This window comes from Canis lupus, chromosome 9 (genome assembly GCF_011100685.1).
Source record: "Canis lupus familiaris isolate Mischka breed German Shepherd chromosome 9, alternate assembly UU_Cfam_GSD_1.0, whole genome shotgun sequence".
Lineage (NCBI taxonomy): Eukaryota > Metazoa > Chordata > Mammalia > Carnivora > Canidae > Canis > Canis lupus.
Genome location: NC_049230.1, coordinates 48,067,251 through 48,079,346, shown reverse-complemented (window position 1 = coordinate 48,079,346; position 12,096 = coordinate 48,067,251). Strand labels below are relative to the sequence as shown.

The 12,096-nt window shown below is 44.4% G+C and overlaps 1 protein-coding gene across 5 annotated transcripts in view; it reads left to right on the top strand.

The window, feature by feature from the left end:
* EHMT1 (euchromatic histone lysine methyltransferase 1) overlaps positions 1 to 12,096 on the top strand; it is a 144,445-nt gene that overhangs the window by 80,297 nt on the left and 52,052 nt on the right. For 3 of the 5 annotated variants that reach the window (XM_038548583.1, XM_038548584.1, XM_038548585.1), the window contains 3 exons: positions 1,198 to 1,375; positions 3,620 to 3,777; positions 4,084 to 4,272. In XM_038548583.1, coding sequence (XP_038404511.1) covers positions 1,198 to 1,375; positions 3,620 to 3,777; positions 4,084 to 4,272 — 525 coding nt within the window. The remainder of the gene's footprint in view (positions 1 to 1,197; positions 1,376 to 3,619; positions 3,778 to 4,083; positions 4,273 to 12,096) is intronic. The other 2 variants (XM_038548582.1, XM_038548581.1) reach the window with 2 other exon arrangements.

Here is a 12,096-nt window from a genome sequence, read left to right as displayed (position 1 = left end):
TCAGATATGTGATTTACAAATATTTTCTCCCATTCTGTGGGTTGCCTTTTCATTCTATTGATTCTGTCCTTTTTTTTTTAAATTTTTATTTATTTATGATAGTCATACAGAGAGAGAGAGAGAGAGAGGCAGAGACATAGGCAGAGGGAGAAGCAGGCTCCATGCACCAGGAGCCCGACGTGGGATTCGATCCCGGGTCTTCAGGATCGCGCCCTGGGCCAAAGGCAGAAATTTTTAATCTTGATAAAGTCTGATTTATCTGTTTTTCTTTGTTGCCTGTGTTTTTGGTGTTCTATCCAGAAATCATTGCTAAATTCAATGTTATGAAGCTTTCCTCCTGTGTTTTCTTCTAAGAGTTTTATAGATTTAGATCTTTGACCCATTCTGAATTAGTATTTGTAAGGTAAGGGTCCACCTCCATTCTTTTGAATGTGGAGATCCCTTTTCCAAGAACCATTTATTGAAGGATGCTATTTCTTTACCATTTATTTCCCCTACTGTGCATAAAATAAAACTTGGTTAAATGGAATTTGATATGAGATCCAACTATCTTGGAGCTGTAGGCGATTTTAGGGAAGCAGATGATGGGGAGAGGGTTAGTTGTGTCTAGGCAGTCTGGAATGAAGGCAGCACTGCTAATAGGTACAAGGGATTTAACAACAGTATTGCAGGCTGCCAGGGTCTTGGAAGGCTGAGCCAGAAGACAGATTTAGGAGATTGGTGAAATTGTGAGCAAAAGATAACTTTAAAAATGTAGTGTGGTTATCTGTTGTGGGGGGAGTGTTGCATAGTGCAGCCGTGAGAATGATAGACTGTGAAAGCACTTTACTTAGTAATACATTTACCTAAATCAACGGTTAGCACTTTTCCTGTAAAGGGCCAGGTAAACAGTATTCCAGGGTTCATGTGCCATATATGGTTACTGCTGTTGCTGCTTCCTCTTGCTCCTCATCCTTGTCAACACTGTTCTTAGCTTGCAGATGCTGGCTCATGTCATCCAAGGAGTGGCTGGGCACATGTGCGTCAGTGCCAGGTGCTCTGTGATGACGGCAGGCTTTGTATTTTGTCTTCTTTCTTTTATCTCTTCTCTTGGTCAAGGCAGGTTTTTGAGGAAAGGAGCAGCATTTTAGGGGCATGTTGTTTCAGTGGCCATCTGCTTATGTGTAATTACAGTTATTAATTGTTTTTGTTTTGAAGCATGCAGCCAGTAAGGATCCCAGAGAAGTTCGAGAAGCTCGAGATCATGAGGAGCCAAAAGAGGAGATCAACAAAAACCTTTCTGATTTTGGACGACAGCAGCTTTTACCCCCCTTCCCACCCCTTCAGTCACTACCTCAAAACCAGTGCTACATGGCCACCACAAAGTCACAGACAGGTAATTGAAAACCCAACCATTGTGTTGCTTTTCTGATGGCGTGTTATGAACGTGCACCTTGTGAAACTAGAAGCATGTTGATTGTAAGAGTGCATGTGCTCTAGATGAGTGGTGGTTGAGTCAGCGGGCCCTTCCGTAAACTTGCAGAGGACTGTCACACCTCTGTTCTAATCATTACTTTCTACACTTGTTGTCAACCTCAAAATGAAGATTGTTTTCATTAAGTCTTATCCCCTGTTCTAATTGGGTGGAAGGGTCTAGATTTGAGAACTCCCCTCAGTTTATAAACTAAGAGCTATTGGAAACACACAGTGTACTGGGGAGACCTTTGAGTTAAGGTTGGTTCTGCTACTGGCCACTTCCATGGGATTTCTTGCTCTTTTGAGCTTGCTTCTGTGCAGGGTCAGTTGAGGGGATGGGTGAACACTGGATCCCTTGTTGGAGCCTTTGCAGGAGGTGGGGCTGTATGAGTGGCCCCACAGGGAGGATGATGGGATGGGCATGTCTCAAGCAAGGGGCTTCCTCTGGAGTTCCTGCAGAGATGTGGTAACTCTCCCCAGTGCAGAAAGGGGAGACATCAAGCACATTCATACTATTGTGTAAGTCTGTAAGTCTTCATGTAGGTCAGGCACTCCTGGTGGTGTCGCCTCCCAAGAAAGTTCCCAGAATCACAACTTCCACACCTGCAAGTGTCTCCTGCAGAGGGAAGCGTCATCATGGCTGCGTTGCCTTATTACAGAATTGCTAGTGTGTCTTTCAGGGTCGTGGGAGATACAGGAAGCCTATGTGGGGGGTAGTGCTCCTTCCTGCTGGTCAGGTGTCTTGGAATGGGCAAGGCGTGCTTGGACGTGGCCCTTTGTGACTGTGTCCTCCACCTCTATTTTCTTCAAACCTCACTCCTTCCCCTGCCCAGCTCTCTTCCCTTGGGCTGTGGGGGGAGCGTTGGAGCCAGCTCATTCAGGTTTAAGCTTTCAGGTCATCTCTCTCTATTAGTATTTTTAATTACTATAGTGATAGCCAGAGGTTCTTGTTACTTTCCCATCCTGCTGCAACACAAGCAGGAAGGTGTGCAGACTCAGGGGCTGCAAAGTGCATCTTACTCCTTGTCCTGTGATTGTACAGGACACGCATCTCAGCCTGCACATACCCCTGCGATCTTATCACCCTGTTCTAGCATGTAATGGACAGAGCCATGCTTCTTTGTGACTAGTTATGCTTTCAGAGCCACCCTAGTGAATGCTTCGTGGGTGACTGTCCCAGATGTCCTGTCTGCTCCTTGGCTTTGGGCTGAGGCACACCTGGTGACCTTGAGGCCACGTGCTTGTGGGGCTGTCTGCATGGCCCTCGCAGCTGTGTAGGTCACATGTGTGCCTGCTCTTTGAGGCACTCTACTCTTCCGCTTTGTGGAGTGAGAATGGAATGGAGCTTAGGTTCTCTAGCTGCCTCTGTTAAGTGGTTTTCAGATTTTTTGTAAACCCTGTAACTTTAAAAAAAATAAAATATTATAGAGAGCCTCCTTCCGTATAATCAGTCAGCCTGTAGCTGTGCTTTATCTAGAATAGAATCGGGAGCCCTGATTCCCCAGGAGCCCCAGCTTGTCGGGAAACCCCAGACCCTCAGCTATTTGCTTTTTCCTGGCCTGTGCCTTCCTTGACCTTGTGTACCTGTGTAGTTTGTCAAAGGCTTCTTTCCCCTCAGTTGGTGGACTGCTGGGCAAGGTGGATGGTGCTGGGTAAAGGGTCCAGGGGAGGACAGGCTGGCTAGGGTTGCATGGCTACATTTCAGTGGTGGAAATGGACTAGGGACTGCAATTTACTTCTTGTTGTGGGTGAGAAGTCTGTCCAGGAGACAGACGTGGCCCATTCCCAGTGATTGGCAGTGAGGCCACTGTCCCTCCTCAGCCTCGTTCTTGCAGCTGCATCGTTCCTGGGGATGGGATCATCTAGGGGCAGGGGACTGGTGTGGGAGGCACTCCAGGGCCTTGCTTCTGATGGTTGGTGGTTCTGCCTTGCACCTCTGCTTGCAGCAGGGTGATCGGGTTTGCCATCCACACAGCTTAGCTTTTGTTGTAAGTACTGTCAGCTTTCTCTGTGTGACTTAGGACAAGTAAGAGATGCCTGTCACTGTGGTGGCATGCTGATGATTTTGGTAATCAGATTTTGTGAATTCTCACCTACCTTTAAAAAGCATTTGAATGGTATTTCTTTTCCTTTCTTGTCCCCTTTTGACTTTTTTTTTTTTTAGCTTGCTTGCCTTTTGTTTTAGCAGCTGCAGTATCTCGGAAGAAAAAACGAAGAATGGGAACCTATAGCCTGGTTCCTAAGAAAAAGACCAAAGTATTAAAACAGAGGACGGTGATTGAGATGTTTAAGAGTATAACTCATTCCACTGTGGGTTCCAAGGTAAGGTGCGCGCCTGCATTGTTGGCACATATGCTTGGAAATCCACGTCTGTGTCAGGACCTCTTTGACGAGAGAACCATGGGAGGTTATCAGTAATTCGATGACCTTGGTCCCTTTTGAAGGAACCCAAGCTCTGGGGCACAGCCTCCTGCCCAGTGCTCTCTGACCTCTCCCCCCTCCCTTCCTGGCTCTTACCCCTGGCAGAATCGCTGTGTCCCACCTTGCAGGCCATGCCCTGACGGGAGTTGACAGGTTGCTCCTCATGCTGGGGTTCAGCGTGACAGTGTGCACTTGCCCATGTTCCAGGGTGATAAGGACCTGGGCGCCAGCACCCTTCACGTGAACGGGGAGAGCTTGGAGCTGGACTCGGAGGAGGACGAGTCAGAGGAGCTCGATGAGGACGAGGACCAGGGAGCTGAGCAGGCTGCTGCGTTTCCCACAGAGGACAGCAGGACCTCTAAGGGGAGTGTGTCAGAAACTGACCGAACCCAGAAGGTAGGCCATTTTCTTACTCCTCGCGGAGGGGTACAGATGCTGGGCTGTCAGTCCTGTGAGAGCCAGTCTGGCCCATCTCCACCCCAGTCATTTCCCTATTTCCTTCTGATTTGGGTGCTTGCATTCTTTTTTCTTGAAGTTTTAGATTTCTTTTCATCAGAGGAGTGCGTGTCTTCTTGTACAGCAGTAAACATCTGGAGTTTGTTTCAGTTCTAGATGAACAGGGATACACTGAGGGTTGACTGTGTGCCAGTGGCAGCTGCCCATCACTGGCCATGGGGTGACTGACCTTGTTTAGTCCCGGGCATACTACGGGTGCAGTCCTCCTGCCGGTGAGGTCTGGGAAGGACTCTTCCTCCTTGTTGGAGTGAGCATCCAGGGCTTCTGAGCAGGCCTGCTGAGCCATCACATGCAGTCTGTTAACACCAGGTGTGTCCTCATCACATACCACTCACATCCCCAAGCATGTGCTCTGGTGCAGTCACGAGTTACTGTCTGCAGGTGGCCTCAGGGACTCAGCACTAGGCAGGGTCTGCAGGGGCACTACGCGTAGACCGAGTAGAACACAGTTCTGAGCAGGTGCTGACATCTGGGCATGGTTTATGCTTTTAGTTCTGAGGGGGATGAATTAGGTGAGGAGGAATGGGAGGAGTTGAGAACCAGGTGGCCCGTTGGAGACGGCTGTGTCTTGACTGTTCTGTGTATACCTTTTTGAGACAGCTTTGGACCCTCTTTTTTTTTTTTAAGATTTTAATTTATTTACTCATGATAGACAGAGAGAGAGAGAGAGAGAGGTAGAGACACAGGCAGAGGGAGAAGCAGGCTCCATGCAAGGAGTCTGATGTGGGACTGGATCCCGGGACTCCAACATCACGCCTGGGCTGAAGGCAGGCGCTAAACTGCTGAGCCACCCAGGAATCCCCGCTTTGGACCCTCTTTATATAACGTAGGCTTTGTATCTGATGCAGTCTTCTAAAGCTAACGGGAGGCTGAGAAGTTCAGGTGGGTTCATTGAAATAGTGACCTGTTTGAAATATATAATTTTGTTGAAAAGGAGAAAAAATGAGTGGGAAATATCAGAAAGGGAGACAGAACATGAAAGACTCCTAACTCTGGGAAACGAACTGGGGGTGGTGGAAGGGGAGGTGGGCAGGGGGTGGGGGTGACTGGGTGATGGGCACTGAGTTGGACACTTGACGGGATGAGCACTGGGTGTCATTCTATATGTTGGCAAATTGAATGAACACCAATAAAAAATAAATTTAAATAAAAAAAATAATTTTGTTGACTAGCTTTTTACATTTTGAGTCAAAGTACTGTACTCTGTAGTTACAGCCTTTCCATCTGGCTCTCAGAGTTTTGAGGGATGGCTTTTCTTATGTTAGAAGCTACAGGTACTAGTCTATTTATGATTTCTAGGTTCTGTGTTCTGAGTACAATAAGCAGATCTTTTTTACTGGTGATTCTGAATAAATCAACATGTAAGGTGTCTTCTAATACTTTATTGGTTTCATTATGTGTAAATACTTGATTCGTGTATATTTGTTTTGGGATAAAATATGAGGTAGATATAATCAAAATGGGTATATTTAATGGTATATAATAAATCCTAGCTCAGTAAAACTTTTTAGGCAAAATGTGAGGTTAGGGTCCTATGGTTTCCCTCAAAATGGTTATAAGCACATGATATGAGCACCATTTATTGTCTGACGTTTCTTTCCCTGCTGATTTAAAATGTCACCTTTATTGAGCACCATATGGCATATGGAGTTGACTCTCTTTCTGGATTTTGCTCTTCAGAGAGAATCTGGATGCTGAGTAATACTGAATGATTCTATACATTGGTATAAAGGAAAGAATGAAATGGAATAAAGCTAACAAAAAGAATCAGAAAACAAGTAAAAGCAGAATAATGAGGACAGTGTGGCCAAGTGCAAAACAAAATAAGATGACAGGAGCCAATCTAAATAAATCAGCAATAATAATAAAGCAATGGGTTTATTATGTGAACTACTCCAGAGAATAAAAGATGGGAATGGACACTAGCTCCTTCTGAGGCCAGACTCACTTCCAATCTTGAAACAATGTTGATCAGACACAACTATATACTTGCATCATAACAGTCGTAAAGAAGGTAGAGCTTCCCTCAGGAAGACACTGGTTTATTACAGGAAACCTATTGATAAGACTTAACAGATTCAATGAGAAAAACTAGTATTTTCTAAAGTTCAGCTTTAGGGCAGCCCCAGTGGCGCAGCGGTTTAGCGCCGCCTGCGGCTCAGGGTGTGATCCTGGAGACGGGATCGAGTCCCACATCGGGCTCCCTGCATGGAGCCTGCTTCTCCCTCTGCCTGTGTCTCTGCCTCTGTGTGTGTGTGTGTGTGTGTGTGTGTGTGTCTTATGAATAAACAAATGAAATCTTAAAAAAAAAATAAAGTTCAGCTTTATGTTTTTGGATTTGGGATATGACTTTATGATTTCAGCTGTGACAAGGAACAGTTTACTGATGAGAGAGCGACTGCACCTGTGCCACCACTCAGCTCACAGACATGAGTTGTGCCAGCCTCCCCTGCAGGCCCTCCCAGTCCCCTGCAGAACTGTCTTCTCGGTTTCTGTACTTAATGTAAATGGAATCATGCATATGCTTTCCTTTCTTGGAGTGTGACTTGTTTAGCTCAGTATTATGTTTGTTAAGTTTATATATATTATTCATGCATTTTCATTGTTAATTCACAGTAGATTATAAAGTGGCATCTGAGGGGCCTGTTTCAGAGGGTCTAGGGGGTCAAATCATTTTAATAATGCCAGAACACTAGTTACCATTTTATCTTTCGCTCATTGGAGTTACGTTGTTGTGTACTCATTTCTCCATTTAAATTTGTACAATAGTGTTAATGAACATAACCAAATCAACAAAAGTGCTTTGTCATTCCCAGTAATTTTTAATAGAGCAAAGGGTTCCCGAGACCAGAATGTTCAAGAGCTACTATAATACAGTATTCCTTTGGGTGACTTCCAATTTATGTTTCCATCCCACTGTTGATGGATATTTGGGCTGTTCGTAGTTGGTTCTGTTTCAGAGGACATTGTTGTGAGCCTTCCTGTATGTTCCTGGGGGCACACCCACATTGGAATTGCCATGTCATGTGACCAGTGGTGGGCGTGACCACACAGCTCTCCCACCACCAGTGCATGAGTGTCCTCCTGTAGCACTGGCTTGACACACTTGGTATTGCCTAGCCAGCGAGTGTCGAGATGTTACATTATAGTTCTGATTTGTTGTCTCCTGATTCCCAAGAAGCTTGGGTACTTTTTTCATGTTTATTTGCGATTTGGATGCCTTCTTTTGTCAAGTGTCTATGTAGGACTCAGCCATTTTTATCTCTTTGGTTATTTGTCCTTCCTTTTTTTTTTTTTAACATTTTATTTATTTATTCATGAGAGAGACAGAGAGAGAGAGAGGTAGAGACACATACAGGCAGAGGGAGAAGCATGAGAGACATAGAGAGGCAGAGACACAGGCAGAAGGAGAAGCAGGCTCCCTGCGGGGAACCTGATACGGAACTTGATCCCAGGACCCTGGAATCACAACCTGAGCCAAAGGCAGACACTTAACCACTGAGCCACCCAGGTGTCCCTGTTTGTCCTTTCTAAAGATCATTTTTTGCAGGAGGCGCACCTTGCTGGCTCAGTTGGTGAAGCATGCAACTCTTGATCTCCGGGTTGTAAGTTAGAGCCCCATGCTGACTATAGAGATTACTTAAACATGAAATCTTTAAAAAAAAAAAAAAAAATTTGTAGGAAATGAGCTCCTTGTACGTGTTGTCAACATATCTTCTTCCACTGTGGCTACCTTCTCACTGATAGGATTGGCATCCTTATCTTGCCCATTTGGGTTGGAAGCCAGTCCCAGGACTGGTTGCATGGCAGTTGAGTGCCACAGCCATTGAGGGGATTGGTTAGAGGAGAGCTGGACTCTTCTTCCTAGTCCAGGCTGTAATGGGGCCTGGTGAGTAGAGTTCTGTCCTGCGGGGTCGGGGTTTTCTGCTTGCCACCCACCTACTGAGCCTTTCCCTGCACTGTGTGATCTCTTCCTGGCTTCCTGGCTTACATCTCTGCTCCACATCAGACTCCAGTCATTGTCACTGTTACACTTCTCTTTCCAGTTTCCTCGGATTTTGAAATTATGCTTTACTCCTTGTAGCCATCACATGTGCAGTTATCAGGTGACCCCTTATACAGTGACCTCTCAGTCATAGTCACCTTATAGGACTTTCAGGAGGAACTGGAGTTGACTAAGTTGCTAGTTTGTGTATTTTAATTGGCAATTTCATTGCTTTTTTTTTTTTTTAATAAAGATTTTATTTATTTGAGAGAGCAAGAGAAAGCACAAGCAGGGGCTGGGGGGAGAGGGAGAAGTAGGCTCCCCGCTGAGCAGGGATCTTGATGCAGGGCTCAATCCCAGGACCCAGGGATCATGACCTAAGCTAAAGGCAGACACTTAACTAACGGAACCACCCAGGTGTCCCTCATTGTTCAGTCTTTTTTAAATAAAAACTGCTCAATCGTATTTAAAGATAGCTTGCATTAAATACACCTGACTGAAGATATCAGAATCCTTTAAAAAAAAAAAAAAAGTTCTTTAGTAGTAAACATTTTTAAAACATTTTGCTTTTCTTTTTTTTTTTTTTTTAACATTTTATTTATTTATTCATGAGAGAGAGAGAGGTAGAGACACATACAGGCAGAGGGAGAAGCAGGCTCCATGCAGGGAGCCCGACGTGGGACTCGAACCTAGGACTCCAGGATCATACCCTGGGCCAAAGGCAGGTGCTAAACCGCTGAGCCACCCAGGCGTCCCTTTAAAACATTTCTAATGTCCATAATAAAAAAAGGGAAGGATTGCTCCTTTTTCTCCTAACACGAGAATTGCGGTGTTGATCATTCTTGCTGTGATGCTGTAAGATGAGAACCAGAAAGAAACATTAATATTTAAAAGGACAAGGGAGAAGAGTTTGCCAAGAATATAATCATCTGTCTAAAAAAATTCAAGAAAATCAGCTGAGGAACTATTATAGCTAGTGGGCCCAAATTACATGTGATCAAGACATAAAACCATTCGTTTTCTTGTGTAGCTGTAATAGCTTGTTAGAAAATGTAATGACATGGGCGCCTGGGTGGCTCAGTCAGTGAAGCATCTGCCTCTGGCTCAGGTCTTGATCCTGAAGTCCTGGAATCCGGCCCTATCTTGGGCTCCCTGCTCAGCAGGGAGCCTGCTGCTTCTCCCTCCCCCTCCTGTGCTCTGTCTTGCTCTCTCTCTTCCTCTTTGTCAAATGAATAAATGAAATGTTTAAAGAAACAAAAATGTAATGACAGTGGCATTAATGATAGTAATAATACCTAGGGCTATTTTTTTAACCTTTCTAAAGAGAATATCAAGCTATTGCAAATATATAGATAATAGTGGCCAATTACCAACACTTGGGAGTCCTGCTTATCCACACATGGATTGTCTTGAAGCAGGTATTTCCATATGGATCTTTATAAGAAAAGGACTCTAAAAGAAAAATCACAGTATCCCACCAAAAATTTAGCTCTAAGTTTTAACATCACCAGGATACATAACAATAAATTAACTTTTTAAAAAGTATTTTATTTATTTATTTGAAATAGCGTGCACAGGTGGGTGGGGGAGTGGAAGAAGCAGGCTCCCTGCTGAGCAAGGAGCCTCACTTAGGACTTGATCCCAGGATTCCGGGATCATGACCTGTGCTGAAGGGCAGATGCTCAACCACTGAACCTCCTGGGCACCGCTTAGCAGTAAATTTAATAAGAAATGTCAGTTATTTAGAAGAGAAAAACTGAAACTTTGCTGAAAGAGGTTTGAAAGGACTCATAGATTCATGTTAAGACCTATTACCTGAGAAAAAAAAAGCCATTGTTTGCCTGAGGGAAGACCTCCTTGCATGCTTGAGGGAAGACCATTTACTTGTGAATGGGAAGATCTTTGTTTCATCCTCCCAGTGTTGCCTGTAACAAGTCCAGCATAGTTCTCATCAAAGCCCTAACCGGACTTTCTGTAGAATAGCTGATGTGGGGATTGTGTGCAGCAAACACAAGGAGAGAAAACTGCAGGTACAACTGCTGGAGAGTGAATAAATAGGGTTTTGTACAGGAATGGGAAAACATTGAGTGGAACAAGAAATCCATAGCAAACCTATTTGTATGTGAACATACAATTTACTGTAAAAATGGGGTTTTTAGTTTGTGGTCAAGGGATCATGAACTTTTCTATGTTATTGGGATGTTTGAGCTTTTGTGAGAAAAATAGAGGAGAACTCTGGCATCATGTCACATAGCAAATGTAAATTTTGTCTGGAATCACATAGCAGTGATGGTTGCGCTACTGTGAACGTATTAAAACACTGAATTGCACACTTTTTTAAAAAAGATTTTATTAGAGAGTAGGTGTGTGAGCTGGGGGGACAGACAGAAGGGGTTGGGGGTGGAGAGAGAGAGAGAGAGAGAGAATCTCAAGCGGACTGCATGCTGAGCACAAAGCCCGTCGCAGGGCTCAATCCCACACCCCTGAGATCATGACCTGAGCCAAAATCAAGAGTTGCACACTTAATTAACTGGCTGAGCATCCCTGAATTGTACCCTTTAATAAAAAGCATGAATTTTAAAGTAGGTGAATTATATATCAGTGAAACTGTTATTTAAAAAAATAAATTACAGGGATCCCTGGGTGGTGCAGCGGTTTAGCGTCTGCCTTTGGCCCAGGGCGCGATCCTGGAGACCCGGGATCGAATCCCTCGTCGGGCTCCCGGTGCATGGAGCCTGCTTCTCCCTCTACCTATGTCTGCCTCTCTCTCTCTCTCTCTGTGTGTGACTATCATAAATAAATAAAAATTTAAAAAAAATAAAATAAAATAAAAATAAAAAAATAAATTACAGAAGATTTAAAGTATCAACATGAAATACCGAATTGTAGAAGACAGTGTTGGAAACTTTTTTTTGTAATTTCAAATAAGGAAGAACTTTTAGTGCAAGATATAGATCCAGAAGCTAGGAAGAGAAAGATGGAGAGGTTTGACTTGTCTAGATAAAGTCTCAAAATTTTTGTATAAGAAATACCAAAAGCGTAGCTTTGTTTTATAGGGAAAATTATTTATAACTTATTTACTAGACAAAGGATTGCTCTTGTATACACGTGTCGCTTCTACTAGTTAATAAAGCAAGGACTCAGGAGCAATATGGGCTGAGGGATTTGCTCACATGAGACAAAGTGGAAGAAAGAGGAAAGTATGTGACATGATAGAAGTCGCTCAGTTCCTTACATACTTGCCACCCCTCTGGAGGGCTGGGGATGCCTTTGTTGGCGTTGCCGATGGCAGCTGTGTTGGAACTCCACATTTGTAGAGAGGGGCATGTGTCTGTTGGCTTGTCTGCGAGGGTCTTAGTTTGCGTAGAGCTCAGCCTCAGTGTGAACCTGTGATAAGGGCATGCCTCGCTGAGGGAGCGGGGAGCTCACCCCTTCCTTGGGGGTGGGTGGGGAAGGGCTGAGTGGACAGCCGTATATTTTAGTTTTTGCGCTGAAAATGCATTCATGTATTACCTGCGTGGATAGAAAAGATAAATACAGCAGAAAACGATGAGGTACCTACACTGCTTTGATGTGGAGAGAATTCCAAAACGTTTTTAATTAGAAGAAAGTTTCATTCACAAAATCGTATTTGGGGCTTTGCCAGCCAGGAGGCAGACTCATGCTTCTGTGTTCAGGCCCGTTCGTGCCAAATGTTGGCTGGAAGGAATGTGAGCAGT